This window comes from Eleginops maclovinus, chromosome 14 (genome assembly GCF_036324505.1).
Source record: "Eleginops maclovinus isolate JMC-PN-2008 ecotype Puerto Natales chromosome 14, JC_Emac_rtc_rv5, whole genome shotgun sequence".
Classification (NCBI taxonomy): Eukaryota; Metazoa; Chordata; class Actinopteri; order Perciformes; family Eleginopidae; genus Eleginops; species Eleginops maclovinus.
In genome coordinates this window covers 10,729,511-10,754,779 of record NC_086362.1, presented here as the reverse complement: position 1 = coordinate 10,754,779, position 25,269 = coordinate 10,729,511, and the positions used below count along the sequence as shown (strand labels likewise).

The 25,269-nt window shown below is 41.6% G+C and overlaps 1 protein-coding gene across 1 annotated transcript in view; it reads left to right on the top strand.

Annotated features, from left to right (window-relative positions):
- The window catches only part of nlgn2a (neuroligin 2a), a 168,654-nt gene that overhangs the window by 136,597 nt on the left and 6,788 nt on the right, over positions 1-25,269 (top strand). The window contains exon 5 of the mRNA XM_063900657.1: positions 24,036-24,221. Coding sequence (XP_063756727.1) covers positions 24,036-24,221 — 186 coding nt within the window. The remainder of the gene's footprint in view (positions 1-24,035; positions 24,222-25,269) is intronic.

Genomic DNA, 25,269 nt, shown 5'->3' with positions numbered 1-25,269 from the left:
GATCCACTTTGGGGAGTGAATATAAGAAAGAGCTGCAATCAAGTAAATTGAGGCAAAGCTCCATACTTTGTCCACTTCAATTCACCAATGTCGAGCAGTGCGCACTTTGACTGTGTGTGTGTGTGTGTGTGTGTGTGTGTGTGTGTGTGTGTGTGTGTGTGTGTGTGTGTGTGTGTGTGTGTGTGTGTGTGTGTGTGTGTGTGTGTGTGTGTGTGTGTGTGTGTGTGTGTGTGTGTGTGTGTGTGTGTGTGTGTGTGTGTGTGTGTGTGTGTGTGTGTGTGTGTGTGCGTGCGTGCGTGCGTGCGTGCGTGCGTGCGTGCGTGCGTGCGTGCGTGCGTGCGTGCGTGCGTGCGTGCGTGCGTGCGTGCGCGCGCTGGCTGCCTCGTAATCAGGGCAGAGAGTGCAGACAGGTCGGGCTAGGAAACACTCTCCGTCAAAATGTCATCGCCTCAACCAGACACAAGAGAACCTCGAGTGACTTTATGAAATGCTGTGGGACTTGAAAGTATTTTAGGGATGTTTATTACCGAGATTTCATATCTCAAATGAAAAAATCACCCATTGATAAGTCTTCAAAAGTCCTTTTGAGGTCAGTTTTTTGTAAAAACGTTCTATAACAAACCACCACAACTGAATGTTTCACCTAGTTGGTGATGGAAAGACCTTTTTCAGGTCAAAGATGCTTTCCTAATTAAGTCCCACTCCAGTATAACATCCTGTTAGATTCAGAAAGGGCGATTTCAAGAATCTTCCTCTGATATACGCTTTGTTGTTGCCGACTCTACTCTCTAATCCCAAGTGAGTTTGGAGTTAACAGTGTTCAGTCCATGCTCGTCTTGTTCTGTTCTTTGTGAACCCGATGAAGAATCTCTTAATGAGACACCACTGTTTTTCTGTCTCTTACTTCCTTAATTCCAAAAGCTCTTTTCCCCGTCACGGCAAGTCCCCTCATTAACCGACATGTTCTTTCACTTTGCTTGTTTATATCCTCATTTCCTGATCGCCTCACTCAACCATTTTGTTACTTGTTGTCGTTCATGAAACAGCAACTTAAGAGCTCTTGTATTCCCCAGTGGCCTCCAGTGATTAGATAGTAGGTGTACAAGTGGAGTCGACGAAAGCAATTAGCGCATCGAGGTGGCTCTGTGTTGTGGTGTGTCACTTTGGTTATCTAGATAGAGCTCCATCTCGCAAGGACCAAGGGTCATTTGTCTTTAATGGAGTATTTGTGCACATGTATAACTTTGTGTGAGTGTGTTTTTGACTGTGCAAAGGACAAATAGGTTTTTCTTATTATTTTGTCAGCTATAGCTGTCGTCCTTGTGGAGTTCAGTAGGTTTACAGCAGCATATATACAAAAGGGCCAACGTAAAAAAAAAAACAACCTGTATATTAAATACTATTCCATTCAGTATAGGAAATGGAACAGCATTAAATAATTAAGTAAATATGCTTATAAAAAATGTGGCTTTTATATAAATGCTTTAAAAATATGTCCATGTATTTAATAGACTTTAGTTTTATATTGCCAAATGTATTAATTTCAGGGGACTTTTTATCAGAATAACCAACGCCTAGTGTGTGTTTGTGTGTATCAAGGGTGTTACCGCTGTGTTGCTGGTGTCAAGACGGTCACATTTGTACCTATATTGCCTTATTTTCATTGTCTACGTGAATAGAAATTGAGGCTTTGTGCCATTTTGTTCTCTAGAGACTTGACATTCTAAACCCAAGATGTCCACTCTCCAAACCAGGCTATGAAAAGGTGAATCTATGGAACTGGTCCTGGGAGTGCTAATACTTGATGCAAACAAGTATGTCGTATTAGTTAATAAATCACCTATGTTCACTTTGAAATTAGTCCTTTTGTGTCAGTGAATCTACTTTGATTCAGTATTGTAAACAACAAAAAAATACTCCTCTGACTGTATTCCCTACTAGTGGTTTATCGATTCTGTATCTGCTCCCTCAGCGTGACACACAACCGCACGCACAGAATTCGACACTGACATTGTTTAAAGTGTGAGCTTCGATGTTGCTCCGCTGTGGTATAACTCAAGCCCAGATACAATAACAATTAGCAAGTCTAATGACGCATCGACTGCCTTTCCTTTCCTATGCTCAGCACCCTCTCCCTCCTCTTTAGCACGCTCTGATCAACATCACAAGACACCTCGGTGAAGCGATCCATACAGTGAGGTCATCGCTCTCCCTGCTACAGTGTCAGGCCGCACACAAGGAATGCGCTTCACCCTAACCTGTTGCGGATTACGTGCGGTGCACAAGATTAACAGCTTTTGTCACTCTCCGTTCGTGACAGAAGGCTAAGCTATCATTAGCATCTTAATCATTGTGGTTATTTTTCAGCCGATAGCCATCGCGGCACACCGGAAATCATTTTGTAGGCAGGAAATGAGAAACATGCATCATGCCTCGCCACCATTTTGGCACGTTTTGTTATTGGAGGTGCAATTAAAGGAAATTGCACATGCAGCAGCTGCAGCAAAATAGGGTTGATGCTAGCACACGGTGTAATCCTGTGAAACGTGCCACGCAAGTCATCTTATCAGCGCTGACATACCATCCACACAGCACCTAATCCTGCGTATGTGCTAATGGAAATGTGGATGAACACTGTATCTGTTCAAACTCCCCAAAGAAAACAAAAGCATTAGGATGGCTTAATGCGCCTGCACCCAACATACATACACGCAACCCACCTCCAGTTCCGGTCGGGAGGGGGGTATTATTTAATGGAATATCTTTTTTTTTTGTTGCTGTTATCGGCCTTTCTGCAGGCACCCTGTTGCCCTGCCAGGAAAACAATGAGAGCATAAAGCCTTTTGTTAGGATCAGCACCCAGCTTTTCCACCTTACCCAAAAAACAACCCACATTCACACCTCCTCCCCAATGTTATTTCAGTGTTAGCCCACTTCCATTCCCCCCCCCCTCCACGTCCACGGCGGCAGTTTGTCTTGTTTTTCTCAGCACGGTCAAGATGTGCTCGAGATTCACTTCATCTGAAGACGGGGAGGAATGAGCGTAAGGAGCGGAAGACTGAAAGCGGCGGAGGGTGGTGCAATCTGCCCGTCATTATCAGCTGCTGAGGGACATGGATGTACAGATTGTATGCATTGCCTGTGAGAGCTGCATGTAGCTCGATAATGTCACACTTATTTTGCATGATGAAAACACACATGTGTGATTATCCCGCCCACACACCTTGTAAGCTTCCTGTTCCATCCATGGCCACAAGCAGCATGACCGTGTGTTCCTACCTTCCCTAACATGTCATTAAAGCATGATTCATTTCCTGCGAGTGGCTATTACAAACCTTAATCTTTCACCATTGTAGAAACCCTGGTTCTATAATTCCAGCTTTTACACATTTGCACCGTCAATGATAGAATTCAGAGATAGCGAACCAATTACTGTGTGGGTAACCTATATCTTCAGGGAAAAAGGTGTGTGTGTGGATGAAATGTAGTCCGAGACCATCAGATAAAGACAGGTTGTGTGTGTATGCTTACATGTAACCCCCTCCTTTTCATGAATATGGGTAATGTGTAAACCCAGCCAATAGCCAGCATAAAGGGCCACGTGTGAATACACTTTCTGTAATTACAAGCTGCGATAAAATCACCACAACCAATCTGCTGCCATTCAGTCTCCAGGCTTGAACACACACACACACACACACACACACACACACACACACACACACACACACACACACACACACACACACACACACACACACACACACACACACACACACACACACACACACACACACTGTGTATTGTCTCCCTATTGGAGTCACATTTTTCATTTCTCAAAAGGAAAATGTTGAGTGGTTTTATTTTCGGATGTTGCCTGATTATTTCTTCAACTACAGATGTAACTACATGCTCATTGTCTTCTCTCTGTTCTTCCTCTCCACATTTCCCGCTCTTTTCTCTCCTCCCCCATAGTCGTTGCGGACCAATCAATCCCACATTCTATCTTTAATGTGGTCTATCATAATTTTCTCATTATAATCAGAGAGTGATTGGATTCTGGGGGTAAATGAGGGATTCTGAGAGGTAATTAGCAGACTAATAACTCCAAGTTCTGACACGCTGAAATAAGAGACGGATGGAAAGACTTGGAATCTCTCATCTGCGTCTACAAGAGGAAGAGGGGAGGAGGGGATTTAGACTCTTCTGAAAGCTCTCTGCGCAGATACATCAGTAGCCAGCCCAATATTATTCTGGGAGGAAGTGTGTAAGTGTGAGTGGATCTACTTGTAGAACAGCAGGCCCGTTTTGTGAGTCTCTGTATTTATTCTTTTGCTGGGGCTTCACTTACAAATCAAGCTAGGCGTAGACAGTAGTATTTCTGGAACCTTTAGAGACTAGGCGCCCAGTATATGACTATTCCCAGGATGTGTAAGACCAAGTCCAAGCAGCACACAATCCTGTATATATTTAGTAAACTAATGTTTCAAAGTTAAAATTCACCTTCAGGCATATCTGTAACTCATTTTTATTATACGTTTTTCAAAATTGGTCTGCCCAAAATCTAGTTTGCCCAAGGTATGTTTACATCCCAGGTTTTAGATTAGAAATGTCAACACATTTGCACAAATATAAGTCTGTTTAGTCAAGGTCAGACCTTTTAAGTGACATAAACATTAGAAAAACACATTTATGAGTATAGGGGATCTTTAAATGGGCCCTATTCTGATCATTTTCATGTCCACATTTGTACTCATCCCGCTACTGGGACATGTCTCCATGCTTTAATGTTCAAAAAGCTCTTTATTTTTCTCATACTGCCTGTGCTGCAGCACCTCTTTTCACCCTATGTCTGAAACCAGAGCCCAGTCTGCTCTGATTGGTTAGCTGGCCGCCCCTGTTGTGATTTGTCCGCCGCAGAGACATGTCCCGTTTGCAGACCATTTACATGCACCAAAACCTCTATAACACACTAGAGGAAAGGGTAAACCGCAAAAAGAATAAAAGGTGCCTTTAAGGATGTGCTTCATGATTGTACCACACAGAAACAAAGCCCAGCAGCGCGACATTGCAAAACAGGGCTCACATCCTGCATGTTTGAGCAAGAAAAGCCCTTTGGTTAAGGAATGGTGGGACTTCATACATTACTCCATCACAGTCTCAACACATGGCTGCACGTAGCACCAATAACCACTGTATGCTTGCTTTATCATCCTACAAAATGGTGCACACCATTCCCAGAGTGCACCTGTTACAGATGCATGTGTCCGTTGGCCTCAGGTGTGCGTGTCCCAGCCAGCGGAGCGCGTGATTAGCCACCACTGCCGGCCATCCATCTTGGGTGGTGGAGAGGACGGATGGGAATGGAGGCGGGGGGGGGGCGGGTTAGGTTGACAACAGACATAGCTGGCCTCGCCCCGGGATACAAGTATGTCTCCAACCACACACACACACACACACACACACACACACATGCAGCAGCAGCAGCAGCAGCAGCAGGTTAATGGCTTTGACTCCTGTCCACTCCATCTCTCTCACTCTTTCCGTCTCCCCCTCTCTCCGTCATTTCTTTGTCTTAGTCAAATGTTTGCTCCCTCTGTCTTAATCCCCGCCAGTCTCGCTCACCTCCATACCGCTGCCTTCCCCTTCCGTGCCTTTCCCTTCCGTTCCGCCATTTGTTTCCTCCATTACGTTTTCCATCTCCTCATTACCTCACTTCAGTTTCCTCTCCCTCTCTCCTGTCTCACCTGGAGTGTGTGTTGCATATGTATGAGGAACGTGACAAAGTGCTGCCCTCAGCGCAAACACAGCCAGGCATCCAGAGAGTCGAGTTAGTACAATATGGAGGGAGGGAAGAGGAAGGAAGCAAGGGAACAGGAAAGGATTTACTGAGGAACGTTAGATGTGATGTGTTGCTGAGGACAGGGTTTCCTTGTTTTTGCTAGTTTGTTGGATGTGAAGGCATTGTTTCCACTTTCCTGTAGATCCTTCTGAGCATAGAGTGAACACTTTGAGAGTTAAATACTGTTCCTTACATCTCAAAACAAATATACAGTATATGGATATATTGAATGTTTTTTATCTTTATTTAGCTATAGACTACATTTTTCATAACTGTCTGTTTAGCATTTTAGCTTCAGTCTACTGTTTTCTACTTATCCAACCTGTCACAACAGTACAGCTGTATTTATTTATACAGAGTATTTTGGAAAGAAGTAGAGCATGATACAGGTGTTTGTGTTAACATAGACGACACAATGAAAGGAGTAAGGAGAGATGATATGAGAGGAGTAAACACATGTTTGAGAATCTGTCTCACTGCCTCCTCTTGCTCAGGCTCATGTTTTAATTTACTCTACATAACAATGAACAAAGTTATCTATTAAAGTCTCTACTCACACTTTCAAATCAGGAAGTGGTCTAAGAAAAGGGAATTCTGTTGAGAAAAAGAACGGATGAGTGAAGGCAAATCGACAGGTCGTTCCTCGCGTCATCTCCTGCACCGTGCTACCTTAGGCCAGTTGCCAGGCAACGGTGTGCTTGACAACCGCCGGGGATGAGCTATATGGCTCTCTGGTCGCAGCGAGGAATCGTGGGTAGCCAATGTCAAACCACCTTCCCCTCGAAACCCACACACAAGGTCAATATGAGGGCGCAGAGAAAACAGCATGGCACGCTCTTTTGGTGTATGTGTAAAGAAATACGGTCATATCACATTTTCACACACACACACACACACACACACACACACACACACACACACACACACACACACACACACACACACACACACACACACACACACAGATTTATTCCTGAAAGTACCACTAATCTGCTATTATCTTTAAGTGACTAAGGGAATACTATTACGAACTGAATTATATGTATTCCGTTACTCCCCAAGCCTGGGTACACACACACCCACAGTCACACATATCCATCTTACCCGGAGAACGTGGGTATAAATATCAGCAAGTCAGAATTTGGCAGTTGTGTGTTTGTGTATATGTACGCTTGTTTATACTCCTCCCCACCGTCTCACGCTGTGTCCATGAATAAGTGAACGTCTGTGCGTCCCACCGCGCAAGCCCACCTGCCCGTGTTTTGCTCCCTCTTACTCCCCGAGCTAACACCTTGATGGAGACCCACAACTGTTTACACCTGTTGCTTATGCTAATGCTACCGTTGATGCACGCACACACACACACCCACTGAACACCCACAGTGGGAGTGGAGAAGAAACACCTCCAGTTGCTGCAACAGTAGCTGCAAATAACGGTTAGAGTAGAAAGAGGAAGAAACATTAGACGGAATCTGACATTTTTTTATGAGCGCAAAAAGGAAAGTCCACATTGAGTCTCAAGACACTTTGTGCTTGGATATTAAAATTCAATTTAATTTACCAACAATAATTCTTTAAATGCTACAACGAAAATTAATGATCCATTGAAAATGTCTGCATACAAGATAATTTGGTAGTTTTGTGCTGTCATTAGTGCACCACATGCATAATTCCCCAGATCATAATAGACGGCAACAACTTTTGGGTCTTTCACTGATGCTTGATAAAAACTGCTGTGTTGTTTTGGAAAATACTTTACCGTTACATTTAAAGGGGCAATATTATGCTGATTGTCAGATTCATGTTTGTTGTTTGTGCTTCTACTGTGATGTGTTTACATAAAAGGGGCTTTATTTCTCTCATACGGTATGAAACCACAGCCCGTTATGCTCTGTTTGGTTAACTGGCCCGATCTGTTGTGATTGGTCAACCGCTTAGAGAAATGTCCCGCCCCTTAGCAAAACATGTATGTACAATGTGTTGGAGCGCTATAAAAGCATGAATGTTACACAGTGATGTCATCATGTTTTGCTGTGAACAAAGGTTTACAATAAAGGCGTTTCAGGCAAGAGGGAGGGAGGGGTTTGTGGAAGAGAAACTCCCTCTGGAAATGGGATTTGAGCCTTTGCAGACCATTTACATGCACCAAAACCTGGGGTTTATGCAAAAATCAGGGTAGAGGATTAGGAAGAAATTGCTATCAGATTATCGCTTTTGCTGTTTTCAGAGATCTGGTCACAATTAGACAAATCATACATTCTGTCACTCTCATTTTCATCAGCATACCCCGCTTCTTTGTTGTGAATGCTGGTGTGTGCTACATGTGCTTGGCTCCGCCCCTCCTCTGTCTTGTTGGTATCTGCTGTCAGTAAAAGCAGGAAGTGCTCCGTTCTGCCTGGCTGCCTGCGCTGCTTAAGAGCAAAGGTGCGTTCACAACAATGCCATAAAGCTGCTCTGATGAGGTGTCACTCAAACCACACGCTGCTGAAACAGATGAGGCAGTTTAATAGCATGAGTGCATGTGTGTGTTCTCATGTTTATGCTAATTTAGCATTCCTGTTTTGTGTTATCAGCAAACCTGTACTGTGCTGCATTGTTGCCTGCAGTTTTGAGTGTGTGCAAAGGAAACGTGGAAGAGAGAGCGGTGTGTTTGTGTGTAGGTAAACACATCTTGTTTGTGTGTGTGTTTGTGTGCCATTTATTTAGCAGGGTTCTGGAAGCGCTAAGGCAGGCCAGTCTGTTAGCGTAGCCGCGCTGCCACTGCTTATTAATCAACCTGGCAGACAGACAGCGGTGGCACTGCCCCTCTGCCTGCCAAATAGGGAGCTGGCCTCACTCTGATAACTTTCAACATAGGACACCCATTGCTCTGAGGCTGCCAAATTAGGAGCAACTCCGGCTAAGATAAGTCTAATAGTCTCATGCTGCGGGAGGGTGATAGACTGTGGCTCGCCTTGAAGACGGATGGTGTGTGTGTGGGAGCTGTGAGGTGGGGGTTAAGAAGAAGAAAGCAAAGGTTGTGAGGAAGGGAGGAGAAGAAAAACAACTGTCTTTTTTTCTGTAGTTTATCCCATGATACGTCGCACCCATGCCACGTTCAAAATCACACCTGGATGCAGGAAGTTTCCACGCTCTGAGAAAAAACAACATGGCTTAATGTCGCCTAACAGTCAAAGCGGTTTCTCTGCCAGAAAATAAGATGATGCCTATTTGTAATTTCCACTCGTGTTAGTCCAGCAGAAGCACGGCCACTGCCAATCTTTGTTGGCACAATTTCCCCCCCTGCAAAATTGATCTGCCAAACTGTGACTTTGGATGGGTCAGAAGATTTAATCCCTGTGCTGAAGTGTAAATAATTCTCAAAAACCTCCACTGCAGCCGAGTGCATTTGTATTAATTTGGTCTTTTTATGGTCGGCTATGCTTAGAGACTTCACAGCTTGGTTTTGATGGTGGTTTAGAAATCATCTGAATAATGGTCATTTCTGGTGAACACAACCATGAAATGTGTCGTAAAGGAAACGTTACACTTTGAGGGGTTTCAGGTTGCCTTGCATCTATTTATATTGTCGTATGCATTATTCATAAAGGCTTTAGACAACTTTCATGTGAGTCTTTTGTAGATTGGCGGTACACACATACATACTGACTTTGATTTTTTTTCTCTGCCAATCACTTTTTCTATATCTCACTCTTTGACAACACAACTCTTTGATTTTACATTTTATTTTACAACATTTCTCCTGCTACTCTACATCTTTGCATTAGTCAGTGGTCACTATGGGGAGAGAGATGACTGTGACTGTGCTTGGAGTTCAAAGTATGAACCTAAACCATGTTTCCTGCTGACCTTCAAGGGTATCCCATAGGATTACAGGAGATTGAGAGGCATTAACATGAAGAAAGCATGTCTGAGTTTCCAGAGGTGTAATCAAACCCTGAAAGCTCAAGCTGCACTGTGCGTCAAAATGAAAACGGACTGACCCAAAAAAATGGGCTTTATGGGTACCCCTGAGTCTCCATCTAAACAGAGACACCCCTGATGGCGATCATACAAGTTTAGCCGAATATATTCTCATTTTTAGCATGCTGTTTAAAGGCATCACTTTTAAAAAATGGTGTATTAGAATATTTCTGCATGCTTTCTGACTTTTTTGGATCCAATATGCACAATTGTATTAATGTGTGTTAAGGCTATTCCCCTTAATATATCCATATTTAAAATTGTACTTCACTGTAAAAACGGTGACCTAATCCACAATCCAAATCTAAACACAGAAGGTTTTCAAAGGTTCCATGTCTTTTCTAGGTTTTGACAATACGGGAGTGGAAAACAGTTCTTTCTGTTCGTTCAATGACTCTGCCTGGAGTTGTCCATGGTGCTGAAACACTTTGAAAAAGGGTGTACTCCTCAAACCTTGTATTGTCAATACACTTTGGAAAGCCAAAGGTTTCTCTGGCTAACAGCAGGGAGGTATAAAGGGTGTCTCTACATTATGTTGGAGTTTTGAGTAGCAGTATTTGAAGAAGAAGAAGACCCTTTATTCCTCTCAAAGGGGAAATTCAGTTGCTCCCGCACAGATCAATAAACACACACGCACAGGACAGGACATGCTGTGTACACGAGTAGTTCTCATTACATATATATGGAAGAATACAGTGTACACATGCATTTATCAGTCATACGGAGAGATATCAGTTGGTGCGATCGGGACTTCCTTCTCTTTTCTGAACCATTTGAGTGATCAGAATATTTTTTTGCTTGCTGTCTGTTTGATGACTAAAATCTGACACACCATGAACAATTATTAGCAATAACACAGACTGCCAATCCAATACAAAACAACAGGGAAAAGGAAAGATGCTATCATATAAAATATGACAACTTGTTTTTGGCAGGGTGGGTCCAGTTAACAACTTTTAAATAGTGCATGAGGCGTTACCTTTAATATCAAGTCCTCTTAACTCATTGATAGGTATAAAATGTAAAATGTTCCAGATATGTCTCCCATTAAAGCTACCTGGTTTATGTTGTTGTCTTTCTACTGTACTAAGACGTCATTTCCACAAAGGCATTTTCATTTCTAGTGAAAGCGTGAATCATCCTTTCTGCGTCGCGCATTGTGTTTTCCCCGACCCTGAACACAGCACGTCATTTACAAGGCGAGTACTTGTGCTGCTGCTCAGACACTTATTATATACGGGCAGCCTACAGTTCAGTCTGCTTCAGAGATCAAACAGGGCAGCGACGGACAGCGAGATTAAAAAAGAGGAGAGGAGATGAAATGTCTTCTGCAGTCTTGTTACCGGAGTCAGCTGCTCAGGGACAGTCTCTGAAATACTGCTTTAGCATTCGGGCTTTTTGGCTGTAATTGATAGAACAGCTTCAGGGAGAAAGGGGGGAAAGATGAGATGGAATGCAGCACAGTTAACGTAGCATTACTACAGTGTCAAAATATCCTGTTACAAGTGCTGCATTCAAAATTATACTCAAGTAAAAGTCAAAAAGTATTGGCATCAAATATACCTCATGCATAAATAGTAAAAGTATTATTTGAGATTTAAATATAATACATTATTGTTTTATGATGAATGAATGCATTTGGCACATGGTATATTTGAATTACTTGATGTACTGCTGGGTAGTTTAGCTTATAATACATCATTAATAATTACTTATATTCTGTATTATCAATTTATATCTACTAAGTAGCAACTAAAGCTGTAAAATAAATGTATTAGTGTCAAAAGTACAAGTATAAAGAAGCAACAAGTGAAAATACTTGAGTGAATGTGTACGTACAGTACTTACATTTACTAAGTCACCCACTGGTACTGAGACACTCACACAGTGCCTGGGCTGGTGCAAGCACAGAGAGAGAAGAAAGGCAGCGAGGCACAGATCCAGGAGATAACAGAGGAAGAGAGAGTGAGGGAAAATTGGATGAATAGATCCGCCCTGCCTATCAAGGTACACTGCGTTCTGTTTCCTGACAGCTGCTTTCTCTCTGTGCCGTTCACCCTGCTGATTGTTCACTTATTTCCACTGACATGAAGACGCTTTCATTAGCTTTCCCCTGAGTTTTCTGCTCGGAGTTGCATTTCTGTCGGCCATTGCTGCCCCTGGTGAGCACTGGGATGCTTTCGTACAGTGGTGGAAAGTAACTGAGTACATTTCAGTACTGTACTTAACATTATTTGTACTTTAACCATGTCATGCTACTTTTTACTTCTTATTGGACATTGGGCAGCAATAATTGTCGTTTTTACTCCACTGCATTTATTTGACAACATTAGTTAGTAGTTACCTTTGCAGATTTATACTTACAATTCTAAAATAGAATACATTAGGATGTGCAACTATGGAAGCAGATAAACTGGCAGTATAACAAGTGGTTCATGTTCTTATCTCATCCTTTAACAGCTGCAAAAGGATGGACACATGAATGCATCACTCATATCAAACCAGTGATATCTTATATATTATTTTGAAAATGGCTATTTTGGATAATGAGTTGTTTGGCACTAAAGTATCGTTATCATGCACTGTTTGAGGTTCTCGTGTGTACATAACTCTGCAGCTGAAGGAGGACTGTAAATGAACAAGGATAACAATAGACTCATATCATTTAAGTAGTATATAAGTATAAACATATCCAGAAATAATTCCATTTTAACACAATTTTATTTAATTGTCACGTTCATCTGTACTTTAGTAACAGGGCTTCTTTGTCACCTAACATTGCCACTTTTTTTGTGTCTTTAACCCTAACCCTAATCTTTACCTCAACCTAACCAAGTTGATCATGTGACGGACGGCAAGGTTTTTATTTTTTCAAAGTTTGTATGCTGAAGATATTGTACAAATAGCTGATGGAACATTAATTCAATGAAAACTTTAAAGGGGTTTTGCTGAAGATTCTTCTGTACTTTTATTTGAAGTGGCCCTATCTTTATACTCTGACCTGTCTACATGCTGTAATGTTCATAAAGCTCTTTATTTTCCTCAGACTGCCTGTGCTGCAGCTCCTCTTTTCACCCTCTGTTTGAAACCAGAGCCCAGTCTGCTCTGATTGGTTAGCTGGCCGGCTCTGTTGTGATTAATCAACCACTTAGAGATGTCCCGCCTCTTAACCTATCATGAACAATGTGTTGGAGCGCTAGCCAATAGAAGGGTGAGTGTTACACAGTGATGTCACTATGTTGCCAAAGTAAACAAAGGACTACAACACAAGTTAATATTAAACTCTTTATGTGCACGTCTCGACAAATACACAGTTAATGCGTACGTTTATTTCAATTGTTTACCCAATATACTTGCAAGAAAAAGTAATCCAAAGCTATCAGAGGGCTTTGAGAAGTCGTCCTCCACTCACTTATGAAGCAGTAGTCAGATTGTTTTCTTTATGCGCTCAAGATAAACTTCTCTTTGTCACACACAAACAAACACACCCACGGGCCCATGCCATCCACACTCTAACGCAAAGCAGCCTTATCTCGCAATTACCTTCCAATTCTGGGTAACTGACATGGTCGCCATCAGAGAGAAATAGTTTTTATCATACATTTGCATATTTTAATTACACTGCCATGGAAGGGGGAAATATCAGGCGCCTCCATTAATGTCTGTTATGTTGTTTTACGTCTGATGGACAGGGCAATGGTGTAAATATGTGCTGTGTGTGATGTGTATAGTGAGGGGATGAGTTAACAGCGTGAGGCCGATCAGTTGAGAAAGAGGCTAGCAGCTGAATAAATAATGTAAACACTTTGGACCGGAGCATTTACATTTTTATATTTATTTGTAAAGGTGAGGCAGAACATAGAAAAACTTTATCCTCAATCATTTTAGATATCTTTCAAATTGGAGGCTCAAAACACGTGTCGTGCTTAATTCACAGAAGAAATGAAACAAATCTATATTTATTTATTCTTCCATGGAGCTGCTCGGGTGGGGGCCAGAACCGTGTCCGCAAAGGGGCGTGGCCAGCAGCAACTCATTTGCATTTAAAGCTACAGTCACACGATCAGCACTTTTGAAACGGGGCTGAAACGGAGGGCATGCTATAATACATGATCTGTTTTGGTATTTTGAGCAAAAATGATCAGAGACATGTTTCGTATGTATCTGATACCTATAATATATTGTTGAAATACAGTATAATACGTAAAGTATGAGCCTACAGGACAGTACAGATTGTAAAGTAAGATCTGCTCCTTTTACAGCAACACAATAGGCTCTTTTCAGTTTTTTACTAACATTGTAACACTGCTAGTAATCTGATACGTCTTATTTGTTAATTTGTATCCCGTTACATGTTATCCTTTGCTCCCGAAGCCTGCCAATAGCAGACCTAACACGATGTAGGATCTATTTCATAATAAGCTATAACAAATGCTCAAATAAAAATGATTCCAATAAAAGCATTTTAGGTGCCAGCTGAACAAAACCCACGCTCAGCTCAACTGCACCATGCTGGTTATATTGAGTGCCATACAAACTGAATGATGTGTGAGGAGGTTTACAGTATCTAGGCCAACCCAGCATGGGCTCTGTTTGAAGTGTTGCAGCATTTTGCCAGCGCGTAGTGGAATAGCAAAAGTCTACTTTTAGCTCCAGAGACGCACAGACACATTGGCTAATCACTCCACTAGCGTCGGTGGAGGAAAAAACACATAAATAGAAGACACATGCACATAAACATAAAGAAAAAACACCTGCATGCAGCCCAGCACGCTCCGCTGATCTGAGACACACACATTCACACACCCCTGCAGACGCACAATGAGTGTCTAGCTATTTGTTTTTGCTGTTTGTTTGTTTTGCTCGGTAAATCCCAACCACTGCACAGCTGCCTGGACAGCAGTGTGGGGATTCATTAGCTCATTTTCTCCTCCCTCTGTCTCCCCCAGCAGCTTTTGGGGATTTGTAGATTTTTACTTTTCTGAGGAGGGTAGTTTTAGCCACTCCACCAAATGCATCTTTAGTGATGATACCAATAAGTCTCTAAAGGAACTGTTGAATGGCCAACATGATGTCATCGGGTCATCTCAGCCTGGCCCTGTATTGGATGCTACACATTAAGCTGTTACTAAAAATACTATATGGTAAGATAATGGGAAATAGGATCCAGTGTCTTTGTAGCTTTACTAATTTTATGAAATAAAGTCATGATATACATAGAGTTGAGGGATATAAGTCCCTCAACTCTATGTAAGTCTAAAATAATTCATTTTAGTGCCACATAAAAGGCCCTGGAAACTTTCAAATGTGTAAATTATCTGTAATATTAGACATTACTGACTAAAGAAAGCCACAGTTAAAATAAAAGTTAGAAATCAAGCCTCCTAAGGTATTGTTTTTGAAGTTAAATACTCATACTTGTCTTTATCAGGACTGTGTGGACGTGGTTTGATTATATTTGATTGATAATGCTGGTTATACAAGCAATAAATAACAATTTGTCAACAGAAAATTACCAAAACTAATTTGATTTGGCACAAAATGTAAGAAAACATTTGGGTTAATGGATAAGTGGGTGAGAAAATAGGTATTCAGGGTCTTTAAAAGTCAGATTACGGCTTGTCAGTGGCAAATAACGGAGAATTTCAACTGAATGAACATGCATCTGATACAGTTTCACATAATGTAACCCAATAACTACCAATTATTATTAGATCAGCTTGAGGCAGAGTACTCAACAATCGCAGGATCTGACCTCAATTATCAAGGGCGGTGGTGCGTGGCGAAGTCCATAGGGGGTTGGCCTGGGAACTGGAAGGTCACCAGTTCAAGTCCCCGAAAGACCTAGTGCCACCGTGGTGTCCCTGAGCACTGGTTACCTACACTGCTCCCCGGGCGCCGTACATAATGGCAGCCCACTGCTCCTAACACTAGGATTTCATTGTCCTAGTACTTGTACTCTGTGCAATGACAATAAAGTTGAATCTTTCAAATGAAATGAAAACGCTCAAATCTTTACAGTTCAGGTGTCAAACACAGCAACGACTAAAGACAATTACTGTAGCTTTGTCTGAATGCAATACACACACCCACGCACACACATCTTGCCGATCTGGCCCATAGCACCCCCATTTCACCCGTCATTACCTTCTGACTGGTTAGAAGCCCCCAGAGAGAGCAACACCCAGGGGAGCCAAATGATGGATAAGCAGGAGGGGAGGGAAAGGAAAGAAGCTGAGGAAGAGATACAAAAAAAAGAAAAGGAGACATGGCAGGTGAAGGCTTTGCGATTCTGAGCACACACACATAAACATGAAAGGATCATGATGGGGGTGTTGGATCAAGCAGGTGAGCTATTGTTCTTCAGGGCTGTAAAAATGTTCACAAGGCAACAAAACCTGATCGATACACACAACGCCACTCTGTAAAGACTATAGTTAAAGAATGATAGTGAAATAGATACTTGCCCTTCTATTTGTCCTGACACACACACACACACACACACACACACACACACGCACACACACACACACACACACACACCTGACAGTGCATCGTCTCACTCCCTCCGACTGTGTTTGTATCTTTGTGACTCATTCGGTGTCCTGTCAGAAGCTCTCGTCCTTCTCCCTCCCTATCATCCTCCTGTGTGTGTGTGTGTGTGTGTGTGTGTGTGTGTGTGTGTGTGTGTGTGTGTGTGTGTGTGTGTGTGTGTGTGTGTGTGTGTGTGTGTGTGTGTGTGTGTGTGTGTGTGTGTGTGTGTCACACTTGGACCGGCCCGTGACAAAAAGATGAGCAATCACACTCCTCAATGCTAAACACACACACACACTCGCAGATAGAAGTGCATGTGCAGATTGAAGCTCTGAGAAACACTTTTTGTGCACATAGCCCTAATCTGCTGGGAGTTGGCCTGGTTTCTCTTTCACCAGTGTCCACACACACACACACACACACACACACACACACACACACACACACACACACACACACACACACACACACACACACACACACACACACACACACACTTGTTTTTACTTTTGCTGCCGCAGTATCCTCTGTGTTGTTGTACCACACAAACACAGAGCATACAGTATGACAATACCCAGCTTGAGACGACATCAAAACTCATTGATATGAGCAAACACACACACACACACACACATACACACACACACACACACACTTCGACTTCATTAAAGGGTAGGCGAGACAGTGACAAGGCTTAAAAGAAAGTCCACTGAGAGTGCTCCCGATAACCACCGAACACACACACACACACACACACACACACACACACACACACACACACACACACACACACACACACACGCACGCACGCACGCACGCGCGCGTGCGCGCGCGCGCGAAGGACAGTACTTCAGAGGCACCAGACTAAACCCTGAAAGATGAGCATATTTCAGCCTCAGGGGACCAGAGAGATCAGAGACTGAATGAAGGAGCATCCATGAAAAGGATAACCAGTGAAAGAGAGAGGCAGGAAAAAGTGCCAGAAACTTTGACAACATTTAAAATTTGACGCACCAAAGCATTTTAAAGGTTTTTCTACAGGGTTTGTGTTTTTGTTTATCAACAGGATTACAGAAAAAAATGTTTTGGCACTCGTATAATCTGAAAAATGAGTTCTCGCCTGTAAAAACTCAAGGGAATGGTCCCCACTATGTAACACTCACCCTTATATCAACTTACTCTCCAACACATTGTACTTGTTAGGGTAAGGGGCGGGACAAGCAGTTGACCAATCACAAAAGAGCTGACCCGCTAACCAATCAGAGCAGACTGGGCTCTGGTTTCAGACAGAGGGTGAAAAGAGGGGCTGCAGCAGTAGTATGAGAAAATTAAAGAGCTTTCTGAACATTAAAGCATAAAGACATGTCCCAGGAGAGGAACAAAATACTAATATGAACCTGAAAATGAGCATAAAAGGGCCCCTTAATATGATGTGGCATTAGGTAACTCAGTAACTCTGGATTTAATGCATCCAATATGTTCTGTGAATCCCTGTAGTTAGGGCATTTAAATCTATTGCAGTAATGACAAGGTTAAATAAACTAAAATACTTGCTATAAATATGATCTGTTAAAGTCAAAGGTGACTGTGATGGAAAGAAATGGATGAAAAGTACATTTGGGAGAGAGAGAGATTCGGGTGTATTGCTGACTGACACCAAGCAGTACTCCATTTCATTCAGCTGTACACATCTTAAAATGCCATCATTTACTGCTCAGGGAGGGGTTTACACCAGACCACACTCTTAGAAAGGTCCTGGCCAGTATGATGGTGTAAAATCTGAATCATTTCACAGATAATTTGGTTGTCACAGCCAGCCAATAGTAATAACAACATTAGAGAGGGAAAAAGAAAGGAGGAGAGGAGCGCAGCGAATCACCCAAGGCCAATTGCTGTATCTAAGCCGGAGCGGTGTTTGTGGAAAAGAAGCCCTTTTTATTTGCGCGCTGAAAGAAGGGGATTTTTTTTTTTATATTTCCACTTTTAAACCACTTCCTTTTTTCCCATCCTTTGGCGTGACGCTCTGAAAAGTGGCGAAGCTTTTAGCATGGCTGCAGGACGAAAGTGCGTTTTTACCTTGCAGTGAGGTACGCTGCAATAATACGCTTAGTTTGCAAACGTGCGTTCGACCCAACACGCTTTCATCACCTCCGAGAACCAATCCGAGGTGTGTGTGTCCTATACATTATTCAGATGCTCCGAGTTGCCCACATCTGTTCATTTCTCCGGACGATACACACTCTCTCCTCTGATAGACAATAATTGCTATGCTGCCAAGAACACACACACTCTCCCGCAGAGAGCTCTGGCTCCCATGTCAACCTCTAACAATGGATTCCCATGGGACGCAGTGTGTAGCTCTGTTTGTACGCACACAATTCCTAATCACATCTGCACTCAAAAGTCACAGCAACACACACACACACACACACACACACACACACACACACACACACACACAAATCCTTATGACAAATATTTCTGCATTCAAGACACCTATGTGCATTCTATAAAAATGCTGTCATGACGGCTCATAAAAAGCTCTTTGTGACTGCAGGATGGATACAAAGAAAAATGTGCATGGGTGGGCACTTGCATGATTGGAAAGACTTTCTGTGTGTCCTGTGTGTGTGTGCATTGGAGATATAAGAGATACGAGTATGCATTTTTCCTCTGTCTTCATGTGTTGATGTGTGTCTGTTTCTGTGTGTGGAAGAGAGAAGGAGGTGAGAGAAAAGGAGGCAGTCTTCTCTGTAGTGTCAGCCTTTGATCACTGTCCCTGTGCGTGTGTGTGTGTGCGTTTATGTGTTGGTGTGTGTTAGACCCAACCTCTGGTGTCTTGGAGGCAGATGAAACACTGTGCCTCTATCCGGGACTCACAGAACACCCACTATCCTCAGCTCCTTTCTCGCTCCCGCTCCCTTTACCCCCCCTCTAACCACCATTCCTTATCACAGCCATTTTAAAGGCTATTCATGTCGAGCCGCGCTTTCATCTTGCATTGCGCCGCTTTAACCAGCTCCTCTGTTTTTTTCCCTTTCCTTTCCCGAGCCTTTTATCAGATTATAGAGGAAGAGAGGACGGGTGAAGTGGCCCGCTGTTGTACACTGACTCACAGTCAGATGGACGCTGCGTGAAGGTGCAGGAGAGACGGCAGTTTGACTGTAACAAGATAACGTTCGGACACAGGGTGTCTTCCTACACCGTGGAACCTAGATCAGCCTTTAATGCCCCACCAGTACCATTTTTATAAGAATGGTAACAAGAAAAAGTGTATTTTCCTTATTGAATTTTTAGACTCGCTCCTATTTTCTGTGCAAGAAACTCCGCTGACATAGAAACATTGGTTTGTGTTTCATTAATTAGCTTAATGAATGACCTCATGAGCATAATTGGTTATGTTTAATATATCATGATGATTACAGTAGGGCATTAGGCGGCTTATTCGCTCGTGTTTGTGCCCGCTTTAATTAATGCACTGAAACACAGCTGCTTGTTTGTGGTGTGTTTAAAGGGCAGCATGAAATGCGGTTACTGCCTGTGCTTCGATCCTTCTTTGTTTTTTCGGATCATCTGAGGTTATTATTATCGATTTGGTTTTGATTATATTTCAAGGATGAAGAGAGAAATTGTAAGGGGGTATTGTAACTTCAGTAGGTATAAGCATTTACTATAAAAACGCATCAGTGGTGTAAAGTAACTAAGCACATTAACTAAGAACTGTACTTAAGAACAATTTTGAGGTACTTCTACTGTACTTGAGTATTTCCATTTTATGCTACTTTATGCTACTCCTCTACAGTTCATATTTATATGGTGTACTTTTACTCCACTACATGTATTTAATACCTTTAGTTACTTTACAGATTTGGATTAATGATATGAAATATAATCAACCCTTAACCTGGAGTAAATTCACAAGCTACCCTGGAGTATCCAAAGTCATTACTGTAACAGAGTATTCCTACACTCTGGTACTTCTACTTGTACTCAAGTACAAGATCTCAGTACTTTTTCCACCTCTGGTATGCATACATTTGTGTTTTCAGTATAAATATGTATGTGTGAAATCTGACTTGAGTTCAATAAAATATTATAAATATATATCATATTCATATGTGAGGGCACTTTAACAGCCTCTACATATTAAGGGCAGAATTGTATGAATCAGCCATGGTTCATTCTATTGTTCTGCATTATAGTTTTGAAGAATGGCACTTCCTAATCTTTGTATAATATTTAGAAAAAGTGAAAATGCACCTTATTTATAGGAGTGGCTCATGTTCAAATAAATGTAGTTAAGTGAGGAATGCTTGAGACTTTATATTGAGTCTAATTAGAAATGTTGATAAAGGATCTTGATAACATTGATTAGTAACCCTGAGCTGACAACACACTGTGTGCTAGTCTCCTAGCATCTGGTCTGAGTGTTTAACCTCTACTGTACAGGCCTGATGGATGACCTTTCCAGTTCACCTGCCTTTAATAAAGCTCTAATTAAGAGAGCCATGAGGACCTGAGCGATTACCAGTTAATGGGTGCTTAAATTAAAAAGACTTAGGTGTTTGGTTGAAGATGCTCAGCGTTAATCACAAGAGGCAAATGTCAGCAAACAGAAGAGGCGAGCGGCAGTAATCTGATGAATGTCTTTGAGAGAAACGTTTAGGGACATTTAGTGCTTTTTCATTACAAGGGACATTTTATTTGCAAAAAGGATGTTGAAAATCCTCAACTACAATTGTTGCATTTAAGAAATTCACAATGCCTTTATTCGTCCCACAGAGGGGAAGTGTGCATTGTTACAGCAAAGAGCCAAAGATACCTTAGCATTAAGAAGCACGAATAAAAGATAAAACTAGAAATTACACAATTTACAATTTTAAAAAAAACATATCCAGAAAATATAAAACTCCAAAGGATCAGAAAAAATATTGAACAAACAAAACGTTTGCTAATGTTCTGTATGTACAAACAAACATTAGAGAGAAGGTGTAGTCCAAATCATTATACGATTAGAACATTAAAAGTATATCTTTCTTATTGAACATGGAAATCTTGAACCTCTCAATGAATATTCTGTACTGTATTCTGGCATACTTTATTTGTTTAATCTCAGAAACCTTTAAAACAAGTTTTTTTAAGCAATTTAGTTAAAATAGGAGTAAATAGTACATTTATTGGGGACTATTTTCAGTTGCGGATTAATACATATTTCTTTCCTCTAGAGATAATTTATATTTATGTTTGTGGGATTGAATCAAATCAAACTAAATGGTCCATGTTCATATTAATGAAGGAACGTGTGTGTGGCTCTTTCATGGGTTTTTAATAGTGACCTACCGAGTTCCATTTTTACGAGATGTGTTGACATCACACAAATAGAATGCCACAAGTCTTATCCTTTACCTGGGAATTTAAAAATGAATTTGAGTTTCAGGGATATCATATCATATTGTGGCTTCCAGGACATTTTGCCTTGAAGACATTTTAAAATGTCACAGTAGGAATGCGAACGACGTCGGATTTTCATTTAGCTCCTCCTGTTTTCCTGGTGCTGTGCATGCTGCTCACCTTCACGTGCTTTTTTTCTCATGCCAAAAATTGTTGGTTAGAAAAGTAGTTTTACATTCCACAATCCTGAATTCCAGGCAGGATGAGTCATCACCAGTTATGGGTGTGATTCAGATTGGTGTCACCTATATTTCTGGGGCTGCTGTACTGTAAGTGGCTTTGAGTATATTGGCTCTTTATTAATCATTATAAAACACTTATCAATGCCTTATTCTACATGACCATATGCTGCAAGTAATAAGCCATTGGTTAAGAGTTTTTCCTCGATAACCCTCTAATTAGGGCTTATCTATTGCAATTAAGGAAGTAGTTGTACATGAGTTTTGGTCTTAATATGCTTTGCTCAATATGGGGCTAATAAGGCAGTAGTACCACAAGAATAATCATTCTCCCATAATAACACCAAACAAATATGGTCTGTTCGTATATAACATGACATGGAACTACGCATGTTAATTGTGTCAAAATAACTTAGAATATGCTCCCTATTATGCATTGCATGACCTTAGGAACAAATAAAAAGTATGAGGCCTGCAAATAGCAAGTTGATAATCACACTCTGTCAAAAACTTTGACACTATTATTTATCTAGACAGCTCTGTCTAGAAACATTCATAGAGAACGGTTAAGCGGTGAAAAGTAGGTCTTTGTACATGTAACCCAGTGACAAGAAGAGGGTTAAAATAGGTATTAATATAGATTAATAATGATTCTGCCTCATTTAAAACAAGCAGAGAGGAATCAGCCACTCAGAAAAGGTGGTTTGGTTATGTCCCGCCTCTAGCTGCGATTGATTGACAGGTCATGATGCACGTGCGTCAGTGTGTGTGACTTACGGAAAGTAGACGTATGCATCGCCTGTGATGAAGGTCGGAGCAGAAAGATTGAATGGGCAACAAAAGTTTACAAAGTTAGCTAATTTATCTACAAGCTACTGACACCTTGAATGAGATCAAAAGAAGAAGCAACCGGGAGCTTTGAAAGTCTCTCTTTTCTTCTCAACTATCTGTAAACTAGCAGAATGATGCTAATGCTGCTAACGCTAGCCTGAGTCTCGCGGCATACTGCGTACTTTGTTGTCTGTACTTTCATTTGTCGTTATCACAGACTATTTTCCATAGCTCCTTACGAACCTGTAGTTGATGTAAATTCTTAAGTGTGTTAAATACAGTTTTATGCTAATTGGTATATTTGTTCTGAGACTTGAGAGTTGAGCTACCAAGAGCAAGGTGATATTGATCTGTATGTTTCATATTTGCACATTTATATTTTAGTAGAATTTGTATTGAACATTTTATTGACACTTTTCAAATGTATGGCATGGTTATACCATATTAATCAAAAACACAATAATCACCTTTCACCTATTGTGTAAGTACTATTGGTTTGCCTACAAGACTTCACATTATAATAGGGAACATATCAGAATCAGAATTACTTTATTCAATCCAAACTGGGACATTTTTTGTTACAGCAGCAAAACACAATATGAAGCAAAACAAAGAATTAGAAATCTAAGTTTGAAATACCTAATTTTTAGTTATTTTGACACAATTAACACGTGTAGTTGTATGGCTTGTTACATAAGAATAGACCATATTTGTTTGGTGTTATTATGGGAGAATCACTACTGCCTTATTAGACCCATATGGAGCAAAGCATATTAAGACCAAAACTCAACAACTTCCTTACTTGCAATAAATAAGCACTAATTCGAAGGTTATTGAGGAAAAGCTCTTAACTAAAGTCCTATTACTTGTAGAATATGGTCATGTAGAGTAAGGCATTAATAACTGTTTTATAATGACTAATAAAGAGCCAATATACTGCTAATGTGCATCTCAATTAACAAGTTGTTGATGGTGAATTTGTGTACCTTTAATCTAAAGATTTACCGAGAGGATCTAAGAAAGCTAGTTTGTCTGCCTCACTACGCTTTCTCTGTCGTTTGGTGAATGACGGTGTCGCGCAAACACTCAATAATTCCCTCTCGGTCAGAAGATGATTTACAGGCCAAAGTAGAGAACGTTTGCCAGACAGGTACTAAATGTCCTGATACTAACGTCCTCTTGTCTCTCTCTTTATCCTCCTCCATCCATTTCCCCTCTTCAATGTCCTCCCTCAGGCTTCCTCAGTACTGGTGATCAGTCCGCTAAGGGGAACTACGGCCTGCTGGACCAGATTCAGGCCCTGCGCTGGCTCAACGAGAACATCGGCCACTTTGGCGGAGACCCAGAGAGGATCACCATCTTCGGTTCTGGAGCTGGGGCCTCCTGCGTCAACCTCCTCATCCTCTCGCACCACTCAGAAGGTAATTAGAGACTCACTCTGTTTGTTTTCTTGGTACAGATCCATTTTCCCTTGTCTGTCACCTCGTCATTTACTTTTTTTATTGAAAAACGACCAAGCAAAATCTTCCCACTGGTCACAGAATTCCTGCAATAAAAATGTGTATTTGTGATGCTAATAGTCTCGGTCCAACCCTGTAAATGACTTGTTTCAACACGTTTTTGACTAATGGATTGTAGTTGGTTGCATGAATTACACTTGATCCATTAATGTTAAAGCTTAGATCATTCATCGCTTAGCCACAATGCGTATTTGCTGAAAAGCAAGGTAGCAATGCATACTTTCATATCCTATTGGACCTGGAGGTGTGATCCTATATCTGTGTCTGGAATGACTCGCTCTGTATTCAAACATCATTTTCATTTAAGTATCCTTTGGCTATTTCATGACCTGTGTAAATGTAATCATAGCAGCAAGGGTCCTGTCCCATGTGCTCAGACTGAGACTCTGCTAGCAGCATCTAGCACAGAAATCGTTAAGTCCTGTGATGTGCGCTTGACACTTCTTGAACTGAAGAATTTGAGCAGTCATGGGGCTAATGAGCGAGTCCAGGTTTGATTCAGGTTGTGTCGTACATTTCTGAGAAGGATGAATCGCCAACATTACCTGAGTATGCGAGCGCTCCTGGCTCTGTTAACAGTCCACCGCTCTGCAGCAGAGAGGCCCTACCTCCGTCGAAAAAAAACCTACATCCGCCTGACCTCGTGCTCCCCATTACCAACAACACACCCCGAGGGCTAAGTGTTAACATTGCACCACCAAAAGAGAGACGCCTACGGACCGATCCACTTTGATCTGAATTGAGATCAGTGTGGCTGCCGACCCGCAGCCAAACGGTCACGCACTCGGCGCCTTTGATCATGCCGTTCTTGAAGCTGTCCTCTTCAAATCGTAACTCGAAGCTGCTCAAGGACTCTCTCTCAATATCGCTCTCCTCTATTCATTCACAAACCGCGTAGGACAGAAACGGTGGACAGAGAGATTTAGGAGAGCGTGTTCACAAAACCTCA